This window comes from Cyprinus carpio, chromosome B18 (assembly GCF_018340385.1).
Source record: "Cyprinus carpio isolate SPL01 chromosome B18, ASM1834038v1, whole genome shotgun sequence".
Lineage (NCBI taxonomy): Eukaryota > Metazoa > Chordata > Actinopteri > Cypriniformes > Cyprinidae > Cyprinus > Cyprinus carpio.
Genome location: NC_056614.1, coordinates 22,918,823 through 22,931,035, shown reverse-complemented (window position 1 = coordinate 22,931,035; position 12,213 = coordinate 22,918,823). Strand labels below are relative to the sequence as shown.

At 38.5% G+C, this 12,213-nt stretch overlaps 1 protein-coding gene across 12 annotated transcripts in view; it reads right to left on the bottom strand.

Moving 5' to 3' along the window:
- LOC109055058 (SH3 and multiple ankyrin repeat domains protein 3-like) overlaps window positions 1–12,213 on the bottom strand; it is a 171,963-nt gene that overhangs the window by 133,142 nt on the left and 26,608 nt on the right. For all 12 annotated transcript variants that reach the window (XR_006157143.1, XR_006157141.1, XR_006157140.1 and 9 more), the window contains exons 2-3: window positions 9,827–10,030; window positions 4,552–4,623 (exon numbers count right to left, since the gene is read on the bottom strand). Coding sequence is in view for 8 of the 12 variants with exons in the window: in XM_042744420.1 (XP_042600354.1) it covers window positions 4,552–4,623; window positions 9,827–10,030 (276 nt within the window). In the remaining 4 variants the exon portion in view is untranslated. The remainder of the gene's footprint in view (window positions 1–4,551; window positions 4,624–9,826; window positions 10,031–12,213) is intronic.

Genomic DNA, 12,213 nt, shown 5'->3' with positions numbered 1-12,213 from the left:
ATTCTCCCTACACTCTAAAACAATATATTGCAATAAACAGAAAATATTTTCTTTCTATATACATATGTATAGTCTGCTATTCAATTATGTCATTTGGAACACTTCATGGGATTGCAGCTCTTCCGTTTCCATTTATGCATTTAGCAGACACTTTTATCCAAAGTGACTTACAATGCATTCAGGCTAACATATTTTACCTAACATGTGTTCCCTGGGAATTGAACCCACAACCTTTTGCGCTGCTAATGCAATGCTCTACCACTGACCCACTTCTCCTTAGTAAAGTCATTAAATTCACAATGTTGCCTTTTTGTACGATTTTCAAATACTTTTTTGGTTTAAATACAAGTTTGCAATGTTGTGATTTTGTATGTGGTTGGTTTGGTTCATTGCTCATACAGTAACTCTGTAAAAATGGGCAGGCACCAATGTACTATAGACTTTAATTGGATGCGCAACCTTTGACATCAATGTCAAAACATACACTAAGTGTTCTCACCTCCCATTTAAAAGTTTTATTACTATTTTTATAACCCTAACTAAGCACAATGATAAGGTTGGTTAAATAGCACTTAATTATTTCCATTTAGCATTCGTTTTTCTGTGCAATTTGCAGACCCAATTTTGGGTCACGATCCATCAGTTGACAACCACTGGTTCAGAAAACGAAGCTGCTTTATGTGTCACAACACACACAATCAAATGAAACCGTGCGTCTTTTGGGCTAAGAGGACAGACACAGAATATATAAGAGATTCTCTCCGTCTGTCTGATGGCGGGATGAGTCAGTGGAGTGTTCTGCACTGGAGGTTGACTGTCAGTAATGAGCTTCCTCAGGTGTGGCAGGAGAAGAGTAAGGTGGAAGTCAAAGGGAAGATGACTGGAGATCAGGAATGAGGGATTGATGTGTAGAGAGATATTGAGAGATTGAATCAGATAAAGAGGAGGCAGAGAGCACAAGTCAAACATGCCACATTTACTTTTAACAAGAAAAGAATGAATGTATGTGCAAGACAGATATACACTGGCCCTGTACACTGACACGAGTTAGCAGCCAGAACACGTTTCTCCAAACAAGCAGCTCCAAACCTGTACTAGCTCAGGGTGGATACAGAGACTTTAGTATCTCTCACACACACACACAGTCTGAGAGGAATGGGGGTGAATGTCAGTGAGACAGAAAGAAGCAGTTCAGATATCAGATTTTAAAATTCAACACACTCGCCAGTACAACACCCTTCAGTTTATACAGACAGTGAAAAATGAGTTAGTGGATGAGTGAGCTATGGAATGTATGAATGAGTTTAATAAATATGAATGAATGAAATACAGATAAGAAGGGTCTGTAATAAAAAAATAATGGAAATCAATCACATCTTTCTATTGTTCTCACAGGCTGCACACAACAGCAACCTACATAGTGTCACCAGTGTTGTCCAATTCACAAACAATTGACTCTTATGAACTGATTCTTTAGTGAGTCAAAACATAGTGCCAAGATAGACATAATGACAGACAGAATGATAGACAGACAGATACAACGGACGGACGGACGGACGGACGGACGGACGGACGGACGGACAGACAGAAGTACAGACAGACAGATAGATCGACAGACAGATAGACAGATAGATAGATAGATAGATAGATAGATAGATAGATAGATAGATAGATAGATAGATAGATAGATAGATAGATAGATAGATAGACAGATAGATAGACAGATAGATAGATAGATAGATAGATAGATGCAAATGCGCATGTGTTTGTGTGCATCAGGAGGATGTTGTCTACACGCTCTAGTTCTCTTCCTCTCCTCCTCATCTCGTTCTCTGGAGAGCAGAACTTGCTAACACACAGCTGGGCCTGCAGTGTGTCCTGCCAGCTCTGTAATGCAGCTCAGGTGACACTGTGAAGGGGCTGGCCAGGGTCAAGCTGTACGCATCTTTATGAGCTCAGTAATGCAATGATAACTTCTCATTTCCACATTAACATCAGCTGCTTCAGCACTGAGGGCTTCTTGTCTCTGCTAAAGAAAGACGTCTTTCTACCGTCAGTCATATGACCATCTCTGACCTCCAGGCTTCACTAAACACACATTCAGTGCATTAGGTTTCATCTTGGCTCAGTAAGAACAGAGTGAATGACTGAAAACTAGGCTAATGCTTGACCTGAACACACACCACTGCACACACGGCTGTGCCACAAATTGACAGTTCATATGTGTGTGGGATTGTGAGCATGTGCAGGCACGTGCATTTGTAGATGTTCGATCATCTGAGTGTGCACCCATCAGGAGAGGTCAGTACACCGGCCCCCAGTATGAACAGGAGATGGCGTAGTCCAGCAGATAAATGGCACGGGCCGTCAAAACCCCCCCACAATTTAACAACAACAAAACCATAATGACAGAAATGCAACAGTGAACCATGATGGCCTGGACAAATTGGAAGAGAAATCAGTGTAGGCACCACTTAAAGAATGCTAAGGAATATGCCCGCTCCAAATTCTCACACACAATCCTCAAATATCACTGTGCCACACTGAACAATTACAAACCAAAAACAAATAGTGATGTCTGATTCTTCAGAAAGTCTGACTCTTTCAAAAAATATATATTTTTAGTGATTCAGTCAAATTTTCTCACAAACCATTTGTAACTTTTCTTATATTATGGTGCAATATATATTCAGTCCATCCCAAGGGGCCCAAAACACAGTTTACTTCCATTTTTTTCTATGGACAACTGAAGAAGAGTTCTACAAAACAACAATCACAAACCCCAAAAGGAAACACAAACTTTTAAAGAACTTTTCAACAGGAAAATTTGTGTAAATTTAAGACACACACACACAAAATTTTGCTATTAAAATGACTGTTTACGTGACAGAAGAATTTGAACAGGTTTCTTAAAATGAACCATCCAAATTAATTAATTTGTAAATTGTATCCAAACCAAGCTTTAAAGAAAAGTTTCAAGGATTATCAGTAAATAACAACTTAAATTCTGGTCTGTTCCTCATACAAAGCTATCACATGGCTTCAGAAGACTACAGAACATTTTAATGGTGCTTTCATGATACATATTTATAATTTTTGGAGCTTGAGAGCAAAAAATGCAAACTAATATTCAAGACAAAATTATAAAAGAATTGGAAAACCCATATTGTTCAAGCTCCAATCTGAATATTTGTGCCCTCAGTGTCTATAGTGCTTACAATATCAAGATCCACTTTCATACAAAAGGGCACCGTGAATATTCTGCTAAAAATGTCCACTTGTATTCCAGTGAATAATAAAAAAAAAATCATTAGAATGACATAACTGTGAACAAATGCTGACAGAATTTAAATTTTAGGGGGAATTGGGGAACTAACCCTTTAATAAACACTAGTGTGGATTATTCATTGATTCTGACTTTTTTCGTTTCATTGACCGCAGTAATACGGTCACACAGGGTAACGCTGTCAGACGTGTGGTATTATCGCCGTCATCTAAAGAAAGGCTTTCGTCTAATTGAATGGAATAGAGGATTCAAACTGACATGATGATGCCGAAATTGGTACGAAGCCAACATTGATTTCCATTTATTGCGCTAATGGCTCATTTTGATTTAGGCCATAACTCTGACTCTCCAGGAGAGATGAGAGGAGATCTCGTTCGTGGAGGCCAGACGGGCCAAAAACAGCAGCATTAGCATGATGAGAGGGGAGTTGATTGGACTGGCGGGTAATTGCAACGCATCACGGTGTGTGTTTATGAGAAGTGTTGTTGATCTGTGAAGAGCAGAGGAGGTTAGGGTCATGTAAACTCTTCCAGAGCTTCATACTTCTCATGATTACCGTCGTCATCATCATCATCATCATCATCATCTACCTAAACAGCTCAATGACACCTCAACATCTTTAGCATTCCAGGAACCATTAGGCTAGCTAATAACTGTTTTCTACAAGGCACAAACTTCCTCTGCAGGGCACTAGGTGGCTTAGAAAACCAAATACTACATAGGGTTGTCATTTTCATCCCAGGATGTCTAATTTGAGATACTGGCACAACTAAAAAGCACATTTTTTATTTAAAATGCATTAATTAGAATTATTTTTTTCCTGAAGAAATTTACCACAGAAATCACTATGAAATTACTTTTAAAAAAAAATCCCCATTATGTAATCCCTGATTGCTCCATCGCTGAGAAAAGTAACAGACACCATGCGACAAAATCTTAATTTAAACCTGAATAATGACATTGATGAAGTCTAATTTTAGACACTGGTACAACAAAAAACTAAATGATTTAAATCTATTAATTAGAATGGTTCCCCTCTGAAGAATAAATTAAAATTCTCTATAAAATCTCCATCATGTAATCTCTGATCGGTCCAGTGCTGAGAAAAGTAACAGGTGCCATGTTTCGCCACCTTAATGTCAACCTGAATCATAACACTGAGGAATTTAGTAGCCACTGAACTTTTAAAAAATGTGTGTCTGTAGTGAAAGCAGATCAGCCAGATGCATTGTGGGTAAAGGAAGTGGCTAACACTCCTGTCTTACCTTAGTGTGAAGCTTCGACAGCTGTTTTTCATCCAGGTGTGTCTGTGTATACACTCGCCTCTTGTAGCGAAACTGCCAAAACCAAAAACACAGCACTGATTAGGTTTACATCACTATGGACTATCACAATTTTAGTCTTCATTGAAGTGCACACACTAACATTCCTCAGTGACTGTCATGTTTGCTGAATCTGTGAAGTGGAGGGAGTCAGACTCAGTTTGAGTGTGAACTGCTTTAATCATAACTGTGAGCTGCTAAAACATCTGCACATCTCCATTACAGCTGCGCTCAGGATCACACAGTCCTCTAACAGAGAACCTGCTGTGAATCAACAAACTGCACATTCAGTCCAAACACGATGCAAACGAGGAGAACTGCATGAGGAGCAAGACAACAGGAGTCTCTCGAAACACTTCAACACATTTAGGGAGAAAAAAATTACAATAACACATAAAATGAATACATTATTCTTATATTGTCTTGCTGACAAAAGAGAAGTGAATTAGATTTTTGATCAGATTTCCTGATGTGGGTCCAGAAAGTGTAAAGTTCACACAAAAATAGACAACAATTTTTAAAATTATCATAGAATAATGACCTAAAATATTCTAAAGTTCAAATTTCAGTGTTTAAAAAAACATCAAAACAAATAACACACTTCGGCCTTAAAGGGACAGTTCACCCATAAATGTGTAAGTCAGTCATCATTTGGCTTTAAAAAGGACATAAAGGCACCATAAAATTAGACCATACAATTAATACGCTATATTTCCCAGAACTTTGAATCTATATGCTAGCTGTGCTAGGAACAAACCAAAAGCCACTGTTCACTGGTCTTCTACTTTCATTAATGTGTTGAGAAGAGCTGGGATGGATGTTTGGATTTCACTGAATGATGACTTAAATTTCAGTCTATGTCATAAACGTTGAGGTTTGAGGGTGAGTAAATAATGATGGAATTTTCATTTTTATGTGAACTATTGCTTTAAATTCCAAGAAAACTGATGAGACAAAAACTCTTCTTGAGTTATGAGAAAAACATTTCAACCATGACAACAACAGCAAAGTTGAAGAAAACTGAGAGGCAGACTGGAAACTCAAAGTAATGTATTGCTGTCAAACTCAAGGCCATTAACAAACGCCTCAGGAACAACAGAGTCAGAATGTCATGATCAAACGGAAAACAGGTCAAAAACTCACAAACAACAAGAGTGAATAGATCTTACACGCTCAGAACTCACCACAGGATCCCGCTGCTGCGCTACGCGTCTCTCTGGCTCTGGGCAGTAGCAGTGCAAGCGAGCCGACACTATAATTCTCAGCACTACCCAGAATTCCTCTGTCCTGCACCTCAGCGCCATCAATCCCAAAACATGACACCAACTATAACACCATACTGCAAAACATCACTGCGAAACAGCCATGACTTGGAGCTGCAGAAGCGAGCGCTGTACACAAAACCACATGCCCGTGAAGAGTGCAGGGCCTCGCAGACGCCCACAGCGCAATCCCTCTCCTCTGCTGGGATCTGACCATTCACATCTCTGTGTTACAGTGTGCTCTATCTGTCCATCTATGAGTCTATCAAGCAAACCCAGGCGGGCTCTGTTCACTATGGGATTTGTGTTTGTCAGGCCAGCGTGTGACAGATCTATAGACCTGCTAGTGTGTCGATGGAACGTCTGCTGTGCAGTGATGGTGCCTGAACTATCACAACGGGTCTGAGCTGTATGAAGCATGCCAATGCTTTGCCAGGAGCAATGTGAGCACAATAAATGACTGTGGACTGTTCACGTGCAGCGGGTTGCTTTGGGGAATGATGAAACACACACAAACACAATGCTTCTTCTGTTCTCAAACACACGTGGTATATCGCTCACGTTTAACAGTTTCACTATTTATTAGACATTGGGTCTGATATACTGTGTATAATGTTATAATTGAACCATTTAAACATTTATGACATAATAATCTTTATGTACACATGGTCTTTGTGATGGTCACATGGTCAATGTTCTAATTAGTTTTGTTGGTCTCTTGAGGCCAGTTTTTCAGAAAGCTTAATCTGGATTTGGAAATTCGCTATGCAGGATCAGGTAATCCATTTTACTTTTCTGCTGGTTTTTCAAAGCAAAATTGGATTTTGGATCACAATGATCCAGAAACAAAGTTTATCAGATTACCAAATCTGGATTAGTAGTGCTCTACAGAAAACCTAAAGGGACATGGTAACGGGGAAAAAATATGAGATGGAAAAAATATATGTCATTGCTTTTGCATTCTCTCCAAAAAGTTTTAATAAGTTCTAAAATGCTTTGAACTACACACAACTGACCATTTGATGTAGATCAAAACCAAGCTTGGATTTTGTGATCTAATCCACCTTCAGAATCAGAATAGATGGATGGATGGATGGATGGATGGATGGATGGATGGATGGATGGACGGACGGATGGATGGATGGAATGAACAAACGACAGAGACAGATAGATAGATAGATAGATAGATAGATAGATAGATAGATAGATTTTCACATTCATTGAAAACAAATATGACCCAGTGTTGCGCTGGCTGATTGTAGGATTTGTAGGTTATGTCAGTAAGTCTATAACAGAGTAAAACATATTTAGAAGCTAATACAGGTGTGTGTGTGTCTTTAACTGATGCCAAACGGGTTGAGACATTAATTCATGCTTGTCATGGTTTATGGCACCTAGGAGACATTCATAATAAATTTTGTACAGCTCCAAATTCAGCAACACATTCAGAAAGAGCCTAACTGCATAAAGACAATGATTTCTTTCTGTCATTTACCTGCTCACAGCAGAAACATGGAGAGGCCATTTTTCAGAAGCTGACTCTTGTTTGCTCTCTCTTCCTCTCAAATGCTCTTTTCTCCACAGACCCCAAAAGTCAAAATTGGAATGATAAATCAGGTGAAATGACAATCTGAGTACGCCTGACCACACAGGCTGACAGAAGAGGACAGAACAATGGAGATATACTCAGGAAGGCAGAGTGCCAAAATTAGATCTGCTGAATACACTGTAAGCAAGCCAAGCTTTTATTTTATTGGCACGCATATTGAGTGTCAAAACCCCGGTGTGAATTATGGTGGGATTTGGGGGTGTGACCCTCTAAATAGGGCTTCATCTACTTAGTATTCTCAATTATACATCCTTACCAGTATATATATATTTCAATGTAACCACATACATTTTTAGGTAACTTCACTGCAGTGTCCCATTAGTTAACTTTGCTTTAACCCTCTGGAGTCTAAGGGTATTTTTGGGGCCTGGAGAAGTTTTGTCATGCCCTGACATTTGTGCTTTTTTCAGTTTCTTATAAATATCTAAATGGCTAAAGTGTAATCTCACTGTAATCAGCACAAACTAGGCTATAATAATATGTGAGCAGCATGTATGTACATGATTGTGTTTTTGAGAAAAAAAATGTTATGCGTGGTTAGGGAAAAAACTAAAAATGTTAAATCACTTGAATAAGGCAATAAAACACATACAGAAAATTGGTTCCCAGGAATTTTGAGAACTGGAGCTTGTAGCCTAGAATTTTTTTTTTCTAAATGATGTGAAAATCATCTTGTTTACTCACTTACAGAAAACAATATATTGTTTTAAATTTTCTAAGACACTTTTTGTTGGTAAAAGTCATATGCGAGTAGGCGTCAACTATCATGAATTCACACCTGAGAAGACAAAGACCTGCATAATGAGCCATTCACTCAGCTGTGTCACTGAGAGGGATGAGTTACAAGAAAGAATGTGAGGACAAAATAAATGTATATAATTTTATGTTTGTAGTTTATTTAGAATATATTTAATTATCCCACAACATAATTTAATATTCACTTGTGAGTGCAGTTAAACAGTTTATTAGGAAAAATCAAAGCTGACTTTCAAACTGAATTTTTTGCATCATTACTCCAGTCACACAATCCTTCAGAAATCCTTTTAACAATCTTATTTTCTACAAAAAAAACAACATTTATTGTTATTATTATCATTATTATTATTATTATTATTATTATTATTATTATTATTATTATTAATGTTGAAAAGAGCTGAGAATATTTTTTTTAGGTTTTTTTAGGGGGGATAAATTGAAAGAACAGCAATGATTGTTACATTTGTTACAGTTACATTTATTGTTACATTTATATTATTTACATCAAGCTTTTGAATGGTATAGTAGTGTATATTGTTATTGAAACTTCATAATATTTCACTTGATTATACATTTAGTCAGGATTTTTTTTTTGCAAAAAGTCTTTGGAAAAAGTCTAACTAGTAAAATGTTTACACGTTATGTGAAAACTAGTACAATTATATAAATAAATAAAAAGAGACTTACTCTTGTTTATGATCTCTGCTGAATAAAGTGCTTCATTCTTTTTTTCTGAGGAAATCCAAATCTCAAATCCTCAACCACACATCACATCTTTTTGGGGTGAATTATGTTTTATTCCTCTCATTGCGAAGCAAACAGTAAAATAATAAAAACTTGAAGAACAGTCTCGCTGCGTTGTCTTCTGTTGTGTGGGCGTATTCAAAAGCCGCGCGCTTCAGTGAAACATTTGAATCTCAAAAGCGCGCTCGGCGGGGGGGGCGTGGTCGCATTAGAAGATAATGAAGGGAGACGTGAAAAACGGACATCGCGTTTTTCATATGGATTACTTTATCACAGAATATTTGTTGTTTTCAGCAGCACTTGTTCAGTTTTAAAAGTAGACATGTCAGGCTTTCTATAGATATCTCTCTCATGTCTCTTCGTTGAGTATTCACTGAGTTACAGTTCATTTTAATGACGCATTTGTATCTGAAGATCAGCGCAGACAAAGGCTGCAGACAGCACTCCTTGTTTGTTATCTTTTATTTTATAAGTGCACAAAGTTTTGTTGTTATTATGTCTGTATACAAAAAAAAAAAGTAGACCCTTTACAGATTCGATTGATGTATTGCACTTATCTGTACAATCAAAACTGAAAGTGTAATTTAAGTTCTTTTCGGGGTTATCAGGAGAAAATACCCCAAAACGCATATACGCGTTAATCGACTCCAGAGGGTTAAAAACACATGGGTAACATTCTCCTAGGGCAATCACAGAACACAACTTATCAGAGGATGATATGGAAAGAGGAGGCAAAAAAAAGGGTATTGAGCAGAACATAGGTGGGCAGTGGAAAAGCAATATGGGAAATTTACAGCATGGCCACAATAGACTTGAATCTGCTCCATGAGTCAGAGAAGACCCTCACCTCTAGGTATGGGACAGGAGAGATGGCAGGAAATGGGTATTCTTTCAGTGTTCGCTGCTCATCCAGGAACTTCCCGGCTTTGCCGTTGTATGCAGGCTGGAAGAGGCCGTAGTTTAGCACATCCTTCAGGCTCTGGTTGAGTGTGCAGAGGATTCGTTGTTTAGACAACCAGATGGGCGACTCCACATTAAACTTCATGCATTTCTGCAGAAGAAACAAAAGGAGAGACATGATAAGTCATGCGCAACAGCAAACCTGAAGATTCCCTAATAAATACGCCATTCAAAAGTTGGGTCGATAACATTTTTTAACTTTTGCCCCAAAATCAACACTGAAGATTTGAGAGTGAACCCACTGTCCAATCAAGCAGTGTATCAATAAAAGCCTCTCACCCGTGTCTTTGTCCTCTACACCATTACTAATAACACACAACTCCTGCCCTTTCTACAGCACCATGATTACTAGAGGCAGAGAACCAGCAGACCACTGGGACAGAGAGAGAAGGCAGGAGTGAGAGAGGCTTTCAGCGCTTTTGTTCGCTTCTCCTCTCAGCAAATATGACATCAAATGCAGCTTTGAACTCTTGTCTACTGCATTTATTTTACCAGAGAGCCCAGCATTAAGAAGACAAAGATGGGGAGGAGAGAGGACATCAGTCTGAAACACACACATACACACACACACATGAACATTAAAAGAAAAGTGTCTCAGAAACTTGTAATTGTGTGTAGAATTCCCCTGAAGTTAAGCCTGCGTTTCACTCTGTTTTCCCGGGGATAACAACAGCCTCCACTGTGGTCGTTTCTCTTGATTTTCAATCTTAAATTTCATCACTCTTTTCTGTGTTTATCTTCGCTCACGCTGACAGGCGACTGGAGCACATTCAGCTCTATTTAAACTCAGAACAAGAGGAAAAACCAGACCGCTGCCAAACGACAAACCTCTATTCAACATATCAATGGAACTGACTCTTCAATACAATAATACAATCATCGCACGTCACACTGACATTCTTTTTTTCTGACAAGAACCTATGGACAGCACAAATTCAATACAAACAATTTATAATCAAAGCAGAGCCAAAGTTACATTTTTAGGCCGGGCCAAGTGAATGGCATTCAAAATTACATGTGTATTTTCATAAAGCTACATATATACATATACACATAGGTAAATCTCACAAAATTACAATATCATGAAAAAGTAAATTTATTTTTGTCACTTATTTCAAAAAGTGAAACTTTCATATATTCTAGTTTCATTACATGTAAAGTAAAACATTTCAAAGGTTTTAATTTTGGTGATTAGAGCTTATAGCTCATGAAAGTCAAAAATCCAGTTTCTCAAAATATTAGAATATTTCCTAAGATCAATCAAAAAAAGGATTTGCAAAACAGAAAAGTTCTAGTTCTTTAAAGTATGTTCATTTAAGCACTCAGTACTTGGTCGGGGCTCCTTTAGCACAAACTCCAGCATCAGTGAGGTGTGGCATGGAAGTGATCCGCCTGTGGCACTGCTGAGGCACTATTAACCCTTCAGCTCATCTGTATTGTTGGATCGACTGTTTCTCATCTTTCTCTTGAAAGTATCCCATAGATTCCATATGCGGTTCAGGTCAGGCATGTTGGCTGGCCAATCAAGCACAGTAATATCACGGTCAGCAAACCACTTGGAAATGGTTTTGGCACTGTGGGCAGGTGCTAAAGTCCTGCTGGAAAAGGGAATCAGCATCTCTGTAAAGCTTGTCAGCAGATGTGTATAAAGTGTATAAAGATAAAGTATAAAGATATAGTGCTCCAAAATCTCCTGGTAGAAGGCTGCATGGACTTTGGACTTGATAAAACACAATGGACCAACACCAGCAGACATCACGGCACCCTCATCACTGACCTCAGAAACTTCACACTGGACTTCAAGCAGCTTGGATTCTGTGTCTCTCCAGACTCCAGACCTTGATTTCCAAATGAAATGCAAAATTTACTTTTATCTGGAAAGAGGACTTTGGACAACTTTGGACTGAACAAAAGTCCAGTTCTTTTTCTCCTTAGCCCAGGTAAGATGCTTCTGACGTCGTTTCTGTTTCAGAAGTGGCTTGGTAGCCCTTTTCCTGAAGACGTCTGAGCGTGGTGACTCTTGATGCACTGACTTCAGCTTCAGTCCACTCCTTGTGAAGCTCTCCCAAGTGTTTGAATCATTTTTGCATGACAGTATTCTCAAGGTTGCGGTCATCCCTGTTGCGAACCTTTTCCTACCCAGTTTCTTCCTTCCAGTCAACTTTGCATTTAATATGCTTTGATACAGCACTCTGTGAACAGCCACACCATTCAGTAATGATCTTCTGTGACTTGCCCTCTTTGTGGAGGGTGTCAATGATTGTCTTCTGGACC